Source organism: Hyposmocoma kahamanoa, unplaced genomic scaffold (assembly GCF_003589595.1).
Source record: "Hyposmocoma kahamanoa isolate Upper Pololo Valley unplaced genomic scaffold, ASM358959v1 224, whole genome shotgun sequence".
Lineage (NCBI taxonomy): Eukaryota > Metazoa > Arthropoda > Insecta > Lepidoptera > Cosmopterigidae > Hyposmocoma > Hyposmocoma kahamanoa.
In genome coordinates this window covers 11,910,689-11,928,675 of record NW_020653743.1, presented here as the reverse complement: position 1 = coordinate 11,928,675, position 17,987 = coordinate 11,910,689, and the positions used below count along the sequence as shown (strand labels likewise).

Here is a 17,987-nt window from a genome sequence, read left to right as displayed (position 1 = left end):
AGTTTAGTTAATAATTAGATATATTCACTACCTACGTAATATTTGTCGGCAATACGAATAGAAAATTCGAGAACCCTTGTCTACTAGCTCACGAAGTCATGGCGCCTCATTCATTATATTGATATAATAAATCTGTATTTTTTGTACATACATATCTCTGCAGTAAATAAATGAAAAAAACAATAACTGAATGAGTGTCAGACATAAGGTCTTTTACTTACTTCGTTTCATCTTTCGGAAAATGATGATAAACAGCTGTACACAGCACAATTCACAACCATTATAAATAGTAACGTAAAATGATGTTTTATATTAACGTACAAGTTTCGTAATGAATAAATGAAAATTATATTCAAATATCAAAGCCGTCTTCGCGCGAAAACGGCTCGCCGGCAGCCTTGTTGTCGTTCACTCCGGCAATGTGCGGGGCGTGGTGAGGTATCTAAAACTAGGGAGGGGCGGACAGTGTCCGTTCTCTTATTCTTTATTCTCTGGTATAGCTCTGTCGGTCGTAGAATCTGAAAAGTTGTAATTTTACAGATGTGGCCTATTGCACACCTAGGGTGCGATGTTTGCTTATAATGTGAAAGGTTATGGCTGTAGCCATTTTAAAAATAAGCCAAAATAAATAACAAACAGTTTATTGTTTGGTAACTCTTACAAATATAGTCTTATTTACATGATTTACTATTCTCATTGATTTTGATATCTTGTATATTCACTTCTCTTGTTGGGAATGTTGGGAACTTCCCATATTTGAAGTATATTATGGACACCTTTCGACCATATTCGATTTACCGCTGCTGCATTTGCTCTAATTTCTTTGAGAAGATGTAAGCTGTTCGATTCTTACAGTTGGATACATATCTACTACTACACGAGCTATTTTTGGAAAATTATTATCACCCTGTGTAATCCTATTTTCAGTAACGATAATGTCACTTCGTGTAATTGACTTTCTATTTTGATTAATTGTAATACTATTTTGAGTAATGGGCGTCAGATTTTGTTTTACAATAATATTGCTCTGTGCAATTGGCAATCCACTTTGTTTAACGATAATATTACTAAGTATATTTGGCAATCCATTTTTTTTAACGGTAATATTACTTTGTGTATTTGGTAGTGCAATTTGTTGAATAGTTCCATTTTCATTTTTTGGATAAGTAATGGGGAAAAACAGACGTTGGCCATTGGGGGCCTCCATGCTTACAAGGTTATTCACTTTGCGAATTTGCTGTGATGATAATTCCGTTAATGGTAACGAATTCGCTGGAATATGTTTGACTATTAGTGACCGTTTCGGGGGATTTTTTGGGATTTGCCTATTTATATCCGATACAGGTGTAAGTGATTTTAGTTTTTGCATATTGAGTAATTTGTTACGAACACATGATGACGATAGGTTGTCTTTATTAATAATCATAGGTCTTGATATAGTATTAGCTGCATAGAATTTCGACGGTGCTGCTCTCTTCGGTGGAGGTTCATTTTCTTCGGACTCGGTAGATTCTGTGTCCCAGCACTCGTCTAAACTTGACTCCTGGTAGGAAAAAAGAAAATAATTAATTCATTGTAATGTTAAGGAAGAGATACAAGAATAGGTGGTTTATCTAAGGCTGCATGTTTGCAGTAAATGCGTAAAGTCGTAATCAACTTCATGCAGTCGATCTCGCCTGCATGACGTGGATTCGACTGCAAGCAGTTTATGCGTGAAGTCGTTATCGACTTCATGCAGTTGAGGTCTCAAATAACGACTTCACGCATTAACTGCAAACATGCAATTCTCTGTTAGCAGCCTAACCAGTTATAGTTTTTTGAAGATAGAGTATAATGACATTTGCAGGGTTGCCAGGTTTTGTAAAATTGAAAATAGTCATGTAGTTGGCATCGAAAATTTTATCGATAGATTGTGAAAGTAGGTAAAACTTTGCCAAAAGTCTGAATTTTAAATGTTACGACGTTCTAATGATTAATATTATTGCATTATTGTACTCTTTATACTTAATTTGACAGCTGATCAATTAATATGAAAATCAATTTTTAGTCATACACATTTTAACAACGACTTACGGATTTCATTATGTATATTAAATTAAAATGAAAAATTTTAAAATATTTTTCCTATTTATATTTTTATACATATACTGTTAAACTTAGTGGATGTAAGTGTATGAATTTCCGAAAATTAAGGTCTTATTCTTAGGCAGCAATTTCTTACAGGCAACCTCAGGACAGGGATTCAAGGGTGGGAAAGGGCCATATTTTGCATGGCGTTCAAGTCTGTTTTTAAGATAGAAAATGCTAACATTTTAGGCTCTGCCTACACAGTGGGAAACGCGTGATAGGATGTACATAAATTTTAAGATTTTTTTTAAATTTATAAAATATCCATTATACAATTAAAATTCACAAATATTTTTTTACTCGAAATATTTGTCCGAATGTGCTATTTCTCTAAGGTCAATCAATGACTTTTTTATGAAATAAAGACCTGTATTGTAGCCTCGGGAGAGGCGATTTCGACCGAAAGAGGGTCGTCCTCTTTCCCGTGTCCGTGCGTCTGCTTAGAAAGGTTGATTTCGGACGAAAGAGGGTCGTCCTCTTCACTGTGTTCGTGGTGCGGTTCCTCCACGACTTCTTCTTTGATTTCGCCCTCCAGCCTGCACACAAGACCTCTATTTACTCACATGGACATACGCCGGCACATTTTAGCGGAACACAAATAGAATCACAAAATAATAGTGTTTTTTTTTTCAAAAGTCTGGTCGGTTAATTTAATTTTGTTATTTTTGATCTAATTTGAAGTTAAAAAATTAGTTTATAATACGTTCAGTATCATTAATTAATTACAGTATTAAAAATATTTTAGCAGCAGTGAAGCTCCTTGTGAAAGAGTTCGTCCAGGGAAGTATTTGCCACTTTACCTATTTCTGCCGCCAAGCAGGAATGTTGCGTTCCGGTTTTGAAGGGTTAAGGGTGCTGGTGAATTTACAGGCACATGGGACTTGTCAAAGGGTGACGTGCGCCGCGGCAGTGCCTCTCCGATCTTTGCGTTTTAAAGCTCTGAGTGGTACAGCAACTGTTATGGGCAGGCGTGTCGCTTGCCATCAGGCGCACAACTTGTTCGTCCCGTCACTTGGTATTATAAAAAATATCATATATTTAGTACTAAATATTATAGTGATAATGTCAGAGTAAATCTAAAGACTGAGCGTCATAGACTAGACTTTGTTTAGGTCTGTCAGGCATAAAGGCGGTGAAGAGGAAGAGGAAGCCCGCCAGCCGTAACTAGTGTGGCACTACATCGACAGGACCGAATTTCCTGCTGCGTACGGCCATACCGACGACGCTGCTGTACCTGTCACAACTGCATTACTCCACGAAGTACTCAATACTCATTACTCAATACTCAATTCTTTATTGCATTCCCAAAAGTTTACATTTGTAGCAGGTGGACACGCTTAAATTAGAGCTTTGGGACCCTGTTGGGCACACCAATGTGCATAGAGAGGGCAACATTTCACTTACTTGAATTAAATTAAATCAATAAACATTTCAACATCAAATAAAATCTTCAAAAAAAACATGCAATAATTACAACTTATATAAGCATACAATTCTTAAATTACAAATAAAATCTATTAATATTATTATTTTGTCAGTACAATAAATGTCTATGAATTCCATTAACAAAGAAAAAAAAAAACAAATAAAAATAATTAATAATAACAAACATCTCAATATTTTTACGCCTATTATTTATGTATGTATTTCTATTAAGTACAGGTAAGTATATTGGTACATTAATGTAACTTATCAGGAACATATTCCTTTATCATTGAAATATTCGTTTACATGGTAGTAACTTTTACTTACTAATATTTTTTTCAGATGGGATTTAAAATTTGCTGTCGTGAGGTATTTATATGGCTTTTATGGAGTTCGGTAACTTATTATAAAATTTTATAGACATTACAAACGGACTTGATGAATGGAGAGAGATCGTTGATTTTGGTAACATAAGTCTGTTTTGGTGTCTAAAACAATAGTTTGTAGGTACGTCTTGCCTTCTTTTATAAAGATTGGGATAATTTCTGACAAATTTACAGGATTCAAAAATGTAGATACAGGGTAAAGTTAAAATATTGTACTGTTGGAAATAGGGTTTGCAGCTTTCGGTTGCATCAATGTTGGCTAGGAATCTTATCAATTTTTTCTGTAAGGTCAGAATTGAGGGAGACTCGGTGCTGTTCCCCCACAGCATTACACCGTAGTTGAGCCATGCATAGGCATATGCGTAGTAAGTGGTGAGCGCGGTTTCCAAATTAGTTGTTTTCTTTGTTTCGCGAAGTGCATAAGCAAATTTTCCGATTTTAGATCTTAATTTTTGAATATGTGCTTTCCAATTAATATGTGTATCTAAAACTAAGCCAAGCAAGGTAAATTCTTGAACATGATCTAAATGTACATTGTTGAAACTAAAATTAATATTTAAAGAGTTTTTCTGATACGGATAAAAGGCTATTATTTTGGTTTTTTCAAAGTTAATGTCAAGGTTGTGATCTGTCATCCAGTTGGTTGTTGTTTGTAGCATTTTATGGAGTTGTTCATTTACATCTGTATCATTACGACATGTCGTTAGCAAGGATACATCGTCAGCAAATAAGACGCAATGTTCCTTTATAACTTTAGGTAAATCGTTGATGTAGATGAGGAATAGTAGGCATCCAATTACACTGCCCTGTGGGATAGATGCATTAACGACTTTACAGCTAGATCGAAAATGTTCAATTCTACCAGAGTTGTGATCAAAGTTTTCAATTTCCACGAATTGTTTCCTATCTTTTAAATAGGACTCGAACCACTTATGCGCTACACCTCGTATTCCTATTCTGTGTAATTTATGTAATAAGATTTTGTATTGAACTTTATCATAGGCCTTAGTCATGTCTAGCAGTATGCCTACGGCGTACTGTTTTTTATTTATAATATTAAGAACCTCCTGTATATATTTGTAGACCGCTAATGTAGTTGAGCGTTTTTTACGGAAACCATTTTGACAGTCATAAAATATTTTATATTTTTCACAAAATTTGTAAACACGATCACACATCAGTTTTTCGAAAATTTTTGAAGCTGTGGGTGAAAGGGCTATGGGACGATAGTTACTTATGTCATTTTTTTCATTTTTCTTGTATATTGGTTTTATTATAGCCGTTTTTAAAGCGTCAGGGAAGATGCCTTCATTAAATGACTGATTGGCAAGCATGGTAAAAGGTATAGTAAGCTCATCGGCACACTGTCTGAGTAGGGTAGGTGGTAGTTCGTCAATTCCATGGCTGTTTTTGTTTTTCAGGTTTTTTATTATTTTATGCACTTCGTAGCAATCTGTAGGTCTCAAAAACATGGTATTTTCAGTGGGGTGGAGCACAGGGCGGCCGGCTGCCCCGTCACTGTTTTTCTCTCCAATTGAAGCAAAAAGTCATTAAAGAGATTTGCATTTTTTTGAGGGTCTGTCACTACTATATTATCTATTTTTAAGTGTATGTTTGTTTTCTCTTTAATGGTTTTTTATTTGTACGCTCATATATAACATTCCACATAGTTTTAATCTTATTAGATGAATTTTTAATTTTTATTATATATTGTAATTTTTTAGCTACTATTATTGACTTTTTTAAGAGTTTTTCATATTTTTTGTAGTATTTTTTTATTATTTTATTATTATTAGAATGTAACGTCAATATTTTTAGTAACCTTTTATTTCGACAAGATATTTTTATACCTGTTGTAAGCCAATATTTTTTAAAACAAGTCCTAAATTTTATTTTCTTTTTAGGTATACAAGAGTTTAAAGTTTTTATTAATTTATTATGAAATGCGTTATAATTTTCGTTTATATCTCCATTTGGTGATTTAATTTCGTGCCAATTTACATTAGCAAGTTGTAATTTAAACTTTAGTATGTTCGTTTCATTAAACAATCTTTTCTCCATGTTCCAGCTTATTCTGCGTGCTCGTTGAGGAAGATTCATATGTAAGATTGTTCCAATATGGTCAGAGAACCCGAATTCTTCTACAGTGGTTAGTAAGCTGTCGTGATGAAAGTTCGTAAATATGAGGTCTAAGCATGTTGCTGCAGTTTGAGTTACTCGTGTTGGTTGGTTTATATGCTGATTTAACTTGTACTCCAACATTAGTTCCAATAGTTGATTTGTTTTTTGACTTCGTGTTAAAATATTAATATTGAAATCCTTAAAATCTAAAATTTATATAAATTAATATTTCTTCCAATTTTTTGAAAAACACCTCTTCTTCTCTTCTATTCCAATATAATGTAATTAATAGGATATTTTCTTTGGGTAATTCAGTCGCACATAATTCTAGTTTATTTTCTTTTGACATATTTGTTATATCTTCTCTCTCAATACTTTCAAATTGATCTTGAAGCATAATACAAACGCCGCCACCTCCTCGGGTGCTTCGGCAATACGACGCTGCAACCTTATAGCCATTTAATGTTAGTAGTTTAAGTTTTTCTTCAGTAAGCCAGGTTTCAGTGATGCATATAGCGTTATATATTGGGTGCTCCTGTATAAATGATTCCAGTATGTGTTGCTTATTGTAGAGACTCTGGATGTTTTGGAAAAGTAGTTTAAACGGTTGATTTGAAACGGCGAAAAAAAATATCATTATTATTATGAGGGCTGACATTACCTTGTGCACGTTTTGTGTTGTAAGAAGTCTGAGGAGATAGTGGAGTACATCAGACATAAAGCCAAATACACCCTGAGAGTCGAGCGGTTGGAGTCGCGCCACAGCGTAAATTTTAATTCGTTTGTGGTGAGAGTACCGACCGAACATCTGTCGACCTTCATGAAGGAAAAGTTTTGGCCGAAGGGTGTCACGTATCGGCGATTCCGCGGCCGGTTACCTGACACCAGATTGCACCACACGTCGCCGACAAGTGCAATTCGTGTAGATTAGTTAGAAATAGTGTTTTATTATATTGTATGTATGTTATTCCTTAAGGTATATATTATATGAGTGTTTTATTGTATTATTATGTATGTTAGTCTGTAAGGTATGTATTTATGGGTCTTTGCAACCTGAGTACAAATAAAAAATAAATGAAGAGGAAACAGGTATCGATCAATATTAGACATTCCCGATTGATGCTTGAAAAGGCCGGGCGAAGAAAATTAACGACTACTTGGAAATAGTCACACTAACGCGCATGATACAGCAATTGAGCGAGCGTGTAAAGACGTTTTGGAACGAAACGGGAAAGACCGCAAAATCACGCACTCTAACACGCGCCAGTTTCACGCGGTCTATCCTGCGTGATTGCGTTTACACGGACGCTCTTTCCGTTGTAACAAAAACGAACACGAGCAATCACGCGCGAAAGAACGTTAGCTTAAAAAGTTTCAAACAGGTAATCGCACACGCTATATCCTGCACGCTTCTGATCACGAGTGATAGAGTGAATGTGTAAAGGGGGCTATTCAATGTGGTTTAATCACTTTTCAACTTTATACAAAAATTGTATTGTAGGAATAGGTAACACGTGCATTTTGTGCAGCGGTACGTTCTGCTAGTGGATGCACATTATTAAGATCGATTCAAGTGTATACGATCTAACGATTTTTTGTATCGATTCATTTCAATGCGATTTTTAAGTAAATCGATTCTATATTAAGGCGAATCGAATCGTCTAGATAGCACTCTTAATTTAAACAAAACAGTCCCTTTCTGAATCCATATTGAATCATTACTATTTCTATTGGTCTGCAAAAAAAGTAGTTTAGCAACGTCGATACTCCGTCCAACCCTTAGGAGATGGAAAAAAATAAAAGAAAGGACTACAATACACATGTATAGGCTACCCTAACTACGCAATGAACGTGCATACCTAAACAAAAATTTAACGAACAAATGGCGGATTTTTTAGTGTCGTACCATAATCTATCGAAAAGTCATTATTGACTAACAAACATTTAATTAAAGTAGATCAATATTCCATTTGCGAATATTTTAGGTTATGTGGGAATATCCGGGAATGTCACATGAAATTTTGAATTTATTGTTTTGTGTTTACAAATACTCAAATATTACGAAAAGTGAATTTGCACAGAAAAAAATAATATTTGTAATTTGAGAGTATATATAAAAAAGAGAAAACTTTGAAATATAAATCCTATACATTTCCAACCTCAAGATTCATATTTTCAAAGATAAATTTTTAAACAGTTTCCCAAATTGTGTAAGCTTTTTTGTATTTATGCATTGGTATAGAATTAATATCAGTGACTGATTTAAGTGAATCTTTAATACTTCCATTTAATTTTGGAAATAAATGAAAGTAGTAATATTATCAATAATAATATTACTATTATACGTTTATTTAATTAAAACATGGTATATAACAGGAGATGTAACAAGAGACAGTGTTAGTATAAACATGTTTCGCATATATTAAATAGTCAAAGTCAAAGTCAAAGTCAAAGTCAAAGATGATTTATTCCATAGGTAAAATAAATTTACACTTGAAAACGTCACATTTAAGGTACTGCTCGTTCACTACGCTGACCTCCCTGAGAAGAACGAGCAAGAAACTCTAGGGATTGCTCTTTTCAAATAAACTTAAATGCTATGGAATACATTTTGAATCAAATTTGTGTGGATTCTGGAGCCATGTCGTCTTTCCATACATCTTTATCTAACACGTAGTCTTCAATTTTGTAATATGATTTTTCGATCAAAATATTTTTAATGTAGTTTTTAAACTTAGGAAATGATAAACTTAATATATGCTCCGGAATCTTATTGTAAAAACGTATACAGTTCCCCATAAAAGAGTTGTTTACCTTGGTTAAACGAAATCGTGGTACCATGAGTTTGGACTTAGCTCTAAGGTTAATATTATGGATATCTTCTTTCTTATTGAAATTATGTATATTTTTACGGGCATATAAAATATTTGAGTAAATGTACTGTGATGCCACAGTCATGATACCAGTCTCCTTAAACTTTGCTCTGAGAGATACCCGAGAGCCTAGACGGTACACAGAACGAATCGCTCGTTTTTGTAATACAAATATGGTTTGAATATCTGCCGCTTTACCCCACATGAGAATCCCGTAGGACATTATACTATGGAAGTAACTAAAGTAAACTAGTCTAGCAGTACTAACATCGGTAAGCTCACGTATTCTGCGGACTGCGTATGCAGCGGAGCTTAATCTGCTGGCCAGGGACGATATATGTGGAAACCACTGAAGTTTACTATCTAAGGTCACTCCCAAGAAGACTGCTTTATTAACAAGGTCTAACTTTTCTCCGTTTATTTCTATGCTTGGACTAGTCGATTTTACGTTAGGTAATTCAAATTTAACACATTTTGTCTTCTTGGCATTAAGCAATAAATTGTTAGCATTAAACCAATAAACTACCTTAGAGAGGGTATCATTAATACGGTCATAGTTAATGTCATGTCTATCTGTTTTAAAAATCAAGGATGTGTCATCAGCAAACAACACTATTTCGCAATGGTCCTTAACAAAGAATGGCAGATCATTAATATAAATCAGAAATAAGAAAGGTCCAAGTATTGAGCCCTGCGGAACACCCATTTTTACTGGAGAACCCAAAGAAGTTACTCCATTTATGTCTACTTTCTGAATTCTACCGTTGAGATATGACGAGACAAGTTTCGACGCCTTGCCATTTACACCGTAATGTTCCAGCTTCCTAATAAGAGTATTATGATCAACGCAATCAAATGCCTTTGAGAGGTCACAGAAAACACCAATAGCGTTCTGGGACCTTTCCCAAGCATCAAAGATGTGTTTTAGTAACGCTACCCCCGCATCGCTAGTCGATCTACCACTAGTAAACCCGTATTGTTCACTATGAAAAATATGATTCCTACCGAAAAAGGACAGTAATTGAGTTAGCATAACCTTTTCGAATATTTTACTTAAAGCTGGTAAAATTGAAATGGGCCTATAGTTGCTAGGATCAACTTTCCTACCGCTTTTGAATAAGGGAATAACCTTGCTGTATTTCATTAAATCGGGAAAAACACCTTCGTCAACGCACCTATTGAAAGCTACAGCTAACTGTGGGGAAATGAGATTAATAACTGAGTCTATAACTTTAGTTGATATGCCCCAGAGATCTTCAGTTTTTTTAACATGTATTGACTTAAAAGCTTTTATGATGTCTTGTGGATTAACATGACGAAAATTAAATAAACTGCCACAAACGTTAACATTTTCCTTTAGGAGATCAATAGCAAGTGAAGGGTAGGAATTTAATGATTTTGTAGTGTTCACAGCAATTTCCGAAAAGAACGATTCAAAAGCTTGGGCTACTTTATCTTTAGATTTTATAAGTTTGCTGTCTAATTCTAAAACTATATCTCTATCGTGTAGTTTAACCCTGCCTGACTCTTTATTTATTATGCTCCAAATAGCATGCAAATGTCTGATTATACTAAATTTGTATATGATGACAATGATTATAGTCAATTGACTACTATTGGCCGAGCACCTTTGATTTGTGCAGAAAAATCGACACTTCTCCGAAGTGAGAAAAGTAGTCAAGAGCGACTGCGAGTTGTGACAAGCCACGTCAAACGAGCTCTATACACGTTAGCGCTCGCCTTCACTCGGTCAGCTAGGCGAATGACACCGAACGATGGCAAGGCAAGGCAAGTAGGCTGTCTATTCGTTGGTATTGGCCTTCACCCGGCAACGTTAGACCAACATGGTCTTTGTATTGCTGGGTTTATAGAATAAGAATTTTTAGTAGTTAGTTTTAGTAGTAGAGTTGTCAGTGGGAAAAAATCGGAAACGAGTGGATAATTATGCTTTCAGGGACTGAGAATGCCTAGTAAATGAGTCTTGTTTAATCTAAATTAAATATAAAATTATTTACCAATTAACCTAATGATGGAATTGCATTATCATGCAATCTAGTTGCACTCAAAGTTGTGTTAAAATTTGACCCTTCAAAATGAAGCAAATAAATGAAGATGGTCTTTGATTCAATGTTTATATTCGGTACTATTATACGGCGGTAAGTTTTCCAACCATTCTTTTTTCTTTTTGATTTGTAGGTAAACTTGAAACAGTAAAAATAATAATAATAAAAATCTCGTAGTGCATTATTTTAATAACAGAATATCGATAATATGTACGCTTCCAAGAACAACACTATCTCAAAATAATCGTTAACAACATTCATCAAAATATACAAACAAACAGGCAATCTGAAGAAACCAAAGCAAAATTGGGCAAGATTTATGAATAAACTACTTAAATATGTCTAATTACATGAGATATTTGGGCTTTTGTGTGATTTATAGACAGAAAAATAACACGTGCCTGTAACATGTGACATTCGGTCGATCTTCGCTTTTTCAAATGCCACATCCCGTAATGCTGCAGCGACGAATTTTTATTAATACTTAATTGTTCTTGTTCTCACTGTCAATATTATTATCCATTTAATTACAATACATGCGAATAATTCAATAAAACACTTGGAAAAACATTTGTTTTGACATTTAATACTTCCCTTTGACCACCGTATCATGTACCTCATGTACTGCGAAATGGACACGGTTGGCATTTAAGATGACGTTACGTATTTTCGATTCCCGTGTTTGACACAGACCAATGCAATGCTACCTCTTTTGGCTTAAGACGGCACACAAGAGTTAAACAAAGACAATAACATGTTTTTGTTTTCAACGTCGAAATGCATCATATACATAATAACGTCTGATTTGTATATGTCAACATAATGATTTGTATATGTTCTTTAGTTTCCATAGCCTAAGATCCAACGATTTGTTTTACTTTTGACAACTCGAATTGTAATCAATTAATGATGTCCTAATGCGTTTCCGATTCGATTTTTTATAACAATCGGTTTTATTTCTGGAGAAGTTTTAATCGTGAATGTGAGCGTGTTCAAAAAATAAGATAACGCTGCCGCGTTAACAATGTCTATGGTGAGTTGCCGTGAAATTAACTTTAGAAGCGTACTTACCGGTCGGAGTGGTCAAATAGCGGGACGATGGAGTCGACCAGCAGCGCCTGCCGGAACAGACGTAGCATCAACTGCACTTCGCTCTGTACAATTCAATTAAGAGGCAATGTGTACGCTTCTATAATAAGACTCCGGTTGATTAAATTTGTATTGAATTAATATTCAATTATTTTTTGTGAAATTTCTCCACTAGTTTGTCATAATTATTAATAGAAAGATCGAACACTGAGAAAAAAATCGATCCGCCGGATTCGAAGCGACGCCTTCTAGCAAACCGTATTAGACGCTATGCCAACTAAGCCATGGAACGAACCAGCTAATTTTTCTATGTGCTTGTTTGTCGGATCTTTGTATTTGGTTTTCAACGACTGTTTAGGCGTAGCGCCATCTATGAGAAATATATGAAAGTATTTCGTCATCCAGTTAGGTAACTTTACAGCTACCAGCTCTGCGAAGGAATGTTTTCTAAGTGTTCCATCTTTGTATAACAATTATTTCGAATGATGTTCAAAATTTGCTATTTACGACATTTACAAAAAGTTTATACCAAAGGTCTATTATGCAGCTTCTCGTATAGTTTAGTCGATCTAAGATGTTTGAAATAAATATTGTAATGATAAATGTATTCAAATGTACATTTACAACGAGCAACCCTTAGAGTTTCCCGCTCATTCTTGTCAAGGGAATCTGCCTTATGAATGAGCAGGGTTTAATGAATATGACGGTTTCAAGTGATGATTTGCTTATCTACGAAATAAACATTATTTGATTTTGAATCACCACAAGCAATTTAAGCAACTTTTGTCTCACAATGAGAAGCAATAACATGAAAATATTTTATTGTTTATTTTAGTAAGTACGCTTGCGTATATTGTTCCGTGACTATACACAAAGTCTAACTGAAAATCAGAGAAACGCATTTCGATTAACAGCAAATAGTGAATTAGCAAAGAGAAGGGGCATTACAATGAACTCTTATTACAGTTCAGTATAGGTTCGTAACGACAAAAAAGCGGGATGGCGATATACACTTCATGTAGCGCTGTCTCACAATGATTTATTTTAGGTCCTAAACTGAATCTTCATATCATTGTAAGGCCCCACGGGTAATATAAGGGAAGTTATTATTGAAATAGTGACCCTATTGTTACTGCAGCTGACACTACACAAAGTATTTTTATACTTAGTGTATTTGTTTATGTTTATGTAAATAATCTGTTTTAATTTTAATTTTTGTTTTGTTTGTGATTTTTAACTGCCTTCAAAAAAAGTCGATTCGACTGTATTTTTGTTTTTTATATATTTTTAACCAATTTTGATTATTCTTTTTTTTTTGGAAAAGGGGTAGTATCTCAGCATTGGTCCCATTTTAATTTGAAGAAAATATTCCATCTCTATGGGTGGCAAACTGGGGGATGAATCCCGTTTCGCGCACTTTCCGGTAACCGATTTCAATAAATCTTGGCAAATAGAAGTGATTCCAGGAACTTTTGAGGTCGGTTTTTTAATACTCTGTACTGAGATTATGTTTTATAAATATTTAAGTGGCTGACGTCACCGAGATGGATGACGTAAATATTAGATAGATAAATACGCGTAAATGCTTTTATTCATTTTCCCTTTGTTTCTTTTTTTTTTCAATTAAATTCTCTTTCGTTGTATGTATCACTTGAGTTAGTCAAATAAATTTTTGATCGAAATTTGAAATTGACCGACTTCCAAAAAGGAGAGTTTTCAATTAGACTGTATTTTTTTGTGTATGTCACGCAATTACTCCGACATTAAAATTTTGTGAACCGAATTCATGAATTCTTTTTTATTGAAAAGGGGATACCTCAATAGAGGTCCCAGTCAAATTTGAAGACAATACTCCACTTCTAAAAGTGGCAAACTAGGGGATGAATCCTGTTTATTGGATTTCACCCACTTTCCGTTAACTGATTTCAATAAAACTTTCTAGCTCTTTGTGAAAGAGATCGCCCAGGGATGTACTGCTCTGCGCTCGATGGCTCGATGGCACTATATGGGGCTGGCGTATGGTCTGACGCCCTTACGGAAAAATATATCGCACTCCTGAGGAGATCTCAGAGGGTGATGGCGGCCGCGGTTATCAGAGGATATCGCACCATATCCTATGAGGCGGCGTGCTTGTCAGCGGGGTCTCCTCCTTAGGATTTGTAGGCGGAGGTCTATGCTGCCATGTATCAATGGCGCATTGACCCCCGTCTCCGTGTCGAGGATCCCACGCTGGAGGAAGTGCAGGTATACAAGTTTCATGCGCGTCAGTCCCTGCTTAGAAAGTATAGGGAGCGCCTGGTCCAACCCAAAGCCGGGAGCAGGACCGTGGAGGCTATCCGTCCGGTTTTTGAAAACTGGATGGACAGGGCGCATGGGTCCTTGACTTTCCGGCTGGTGCAGGTGCTTTCCGGGCATGGATGCTTCGGAAAGTACCTGTGTCGTATAGCCTGAAGGGAACCGACAACCGAATGTCTGTGAGTGGTGTTTCCCCAGCTCCACCCCAACGGGAAAAGGCCCTCGGCCGAGGGCCAGCGCCATCGGGACCGCGGAAGAGTGCGAAAGCGTTCCCGTAGTCCCGGCAAAAGGTCGTGGGGTTTTAGTCGGTAGGAGTCCGACATAATCTCCCTATTGCTCCCGTAGCAGAGAGGTACCCATGAGGATTTCCTCACGTAAAAAAAGGCTAAAACTGCTACCTTACCCATTTCTGTTGCCAACATCGAGTATATAACCAAAAATAGAGAAGAAGTGTCATTTAATTTGTTTGAAAACTAGTCTGCCATATCATTACGGTGACAACTGCGCCCCGATAGGCAAGCCCGAATTCGAAACAATTGACGGGTCAAATGTTTCACTTCAAAACGACCAATTTAACTTGAGCTTTGCTACAATGGACGAAAATTGAAAAATTACCTAATTTAATATTTAATTACCGATGAATTAATGTGATTCCATTTGTTTTGTAATTAAATGTTGTGCTGTTTTTCCCACACCACCGAATGGAACACCCCCTATTGTTAAAGATATTAGCTTTAACAGGTAAGTTGTTGGCGCTGTACTATTTCAGCTTTCTAATTTGTGATTTCAGCGCAAACGAGAGTTGATATTTAAAAGTGATATAACGCCCATTTACCTAATGAATTGCCAGACATGGATGGTCCTTATTTCGTCTCCATTTCTGGTTATATACTTGATGGCCGCCAAGCGGTAATGTGAGCATTACTGTGTTTCGGTTTTAAAAGGTTTACCTTTAGGTGCTGGTGAAATTACAGGCACATGGGATTTTTCAACTTATGTCTCAGGATGACGGGTGCAGTGGCAGTACCTCTCAGATCTTTGTGATTTAAAGCACTGAAACGAACGAAGTGATAATGGACTCACGACGTCCTTGGTGCCAGGCGACCTGAGCACGTAGTGCATCCGGTGCGCGCCCTTCGCCTCGCACGCGCCGCACAGGTCGAAGTCGGGGCACTGGACGCACGAGTACCGGAACCCACTGCGGGAGATATTGTGGATTTATTATAATCGCAATTTACTACATATTTGTTGCAGTAAAAGTCTAATAATTCAACTAAAGTTAAATAAATATCGTTAGTAATAAATAAATAAATAAAATAAAATTCTTTTAAATTTTTATTGAATTGATATTCAATTCTTTTTATATTAAATTACTGCACTAATTTGTTATAATTATTAATACAAAGATCGAACACTTTGAAAAAAGTCCTTCGATCCGACCGGATTAGAACCGACGTGTGCTAGCAAACCGTGCCAGAAGCTATGCCAACTAAGCCACTGAACGAACCAGCGGACCTCACGATTTTTTCTATGTGCTTGCTATCGGATCTTTGTTTTTGGTTTTTCAACGACTTTTTAGCCGTAGCGCCATCTATGAGAAATCTATAAAGGTATTTCGTCACCCTGTTAAATAACTTTACAGCTACCAGCACTGGCTAGAGATGTCGCTATTAACTGTAATTTAATTGGTATTGAATTAATATTCAATTCTAAGTGTTCGATCTTTGTATTAATAATTATAACAAACTAATGGAGTAATTTCACAAAAAATAATTGAATATCAATTCAATAGAAATTTGATTCTTTTTTTGTTAAAAAGAGGGTACCTCAGTATTGAACCCATTTAAATTAGAAGGAAATATTCCACCTCTAAGGGTGGCAAACCAGGGGATGAATCCGATTTCGCGCACTTTCCGGTTACTGATTTCATTAAAACTTTGCAAATAGATGTAAATTCCACGAACTTTTAAAGTCAGTTTTTTTATATAAAAAAGTTAATAGGGAAGTGTTATATATATGCCTACAGATTACACACGTACAATAGGCGCCTAGACGTACGTCGTCGAGTTGCGGACACCAGCCCGTTACACCAAGTACCAAGTATGCCTACGCAGATTTGCTCGATTTTTTAATCGTCACTGTCGTCTGTTAGCGGTCTATAATATGAAGGTTAGTTGCTCTGATCCCAAAGTAAATAACTAAAGCATTTATGTTATGGACCCGAGACAGCAGTAGAGCTCCTTGTGAAAAAGTACGTCCAGGGTAGTACTGCCATCTTACCTATTTCTGCCGCCAAGCGGTAATGTGACCATTACTGTGATCCGGTTTTGAAGGGTAAGGGTGCTGGTGAAATTACAGGCACATGGGACTTGTCAATTTATGTCTCAGGATGTCGGGCGCAGTATCAGTGTCCGTCAGATCAAAGGTCTGAGTGGCACTGCAATTCTTATGGATAGACGTGTAACTTACCATCAGGCGCTCGACTTGTTAGCCCCGTGACTTGAAATTATTATATTAAAAAAAGACAAAATAGAAAAGTTAGTTTTCCTTCATTGACCCGGGCGAGGATCGAAACCGGGATCTCGGAGATGGCGCCATATGAAAACCGATGCCGATCGTCTGTTGCTTACACATTTGCTCGTTTTGTCCGATCACAAATGCTGATCGCCAAAACATCGTACCATTAATGTGTAGAGGTGCCTAATTGAAAAATAATAATAATTCTATACATAAATAAATCAGTGTTGCTTACCCTTTTATAATATTTTCACATAAATTGCATTTTAACTCGTCCACTTCATTTGTAGTTTCTGCAATAGAAGAATTGCCATTAGGTACTAAGTTTGTTTAAGGCGATTTTGTATTTTACCGCCTCTCACGTGACGCAATCTGCGCGCTTAAAATTAATGTGAATAAAACAAGAACAGGCGGAGAAAATTTGACACAGATCCCATGTTGACAAGCGCCCAATGGCGACAGACGAGGCAGCGGGCGGCGCGGCGCGCCGTGGCGTTAAACCGCTGGGCAATTTTCAAGTTTTCAGATAAATGTGAATTATAATAATAATAATTTTTTTTTTAATAATAACGCACACACTCAACTGAATAATTCTATACTACAAATTTCGATGTAAAAAAATCTATTTTAGACGAAAAAAAGGCCAAACGATATCGACCTTCCAATCCTGTGGATTCTCACTACTAAGGATGTAAATTACGACACCATTTTTTTGTATCGATTTATATCAATGCGATTTTCAAGCGAATCGATCCAACAGAAAAGCAAATCGAAAAAACAACTTTTGTAATAATATCACAAAATTTTAACAAAACTCTATACAAATATTTAGTTCTAAATAGTTTTTGCCGTCGATTTCGGGCGTTAACGGGTTTTAAATTTATTTAAGCCGTTAACAAAAGTTAACAAAGCGCCGGGTTAAAACTAGGACGCCTGCCCATCTCAGGATAGGGTAGCTGCAGTGGTTCCCGAGACTGTTCTTTGTTCGTATCTAGTTGCACGTTACAATATTTACATAAGTCCATGGGGTATCTATTCATACAAATTAACTTTAGTACAGGGTCAAGAGCACGTCAAACTTGACACTTAAC

General features: G+C 36.0%; 1 protein-coding gene across 1 annotated transcript in view; it reads right to left on the bottom strand.

Moving 5' to 3' along the window:
• Positions 1 to 477: 477 nt before the first annotated feature.
• LOC113228288 overlaps positions 478 to 17,987 on the bottom strand; it is a 40,420-nt gene continuing 22,910 nt past the window's right edge. Inside the window, exons 6-11 of the mRNA XM_026461553.1 lie at positions 17,132 to 17,189; positions 15,463 to 15,577; positions 12,067 to 12,149; positions 2,495 to 2,663; positions 1,186 to 1,543; positions 478 to 518 (exon numbers count right to left, since the gene is read on the bottom strand). Of these exons, the coding sequence (XP_026317338.1) occupies positions 478 to 518; positions 1,186 to 1,543; positions 2,495 to 2,663; positions 12,067 to 12,149; positions 15,463 to 15,577; positions 17,132 to 17,189 (824 nt within the window). The remainder of the gene's footprint in view (positions 519 to 1,185; positions 1,544 to 2,494; positions 2,664 to 12,066; positions 12,150 to 15,462; positions 15,578 to 17,131; positions 17,190 to 17,987) is intronic.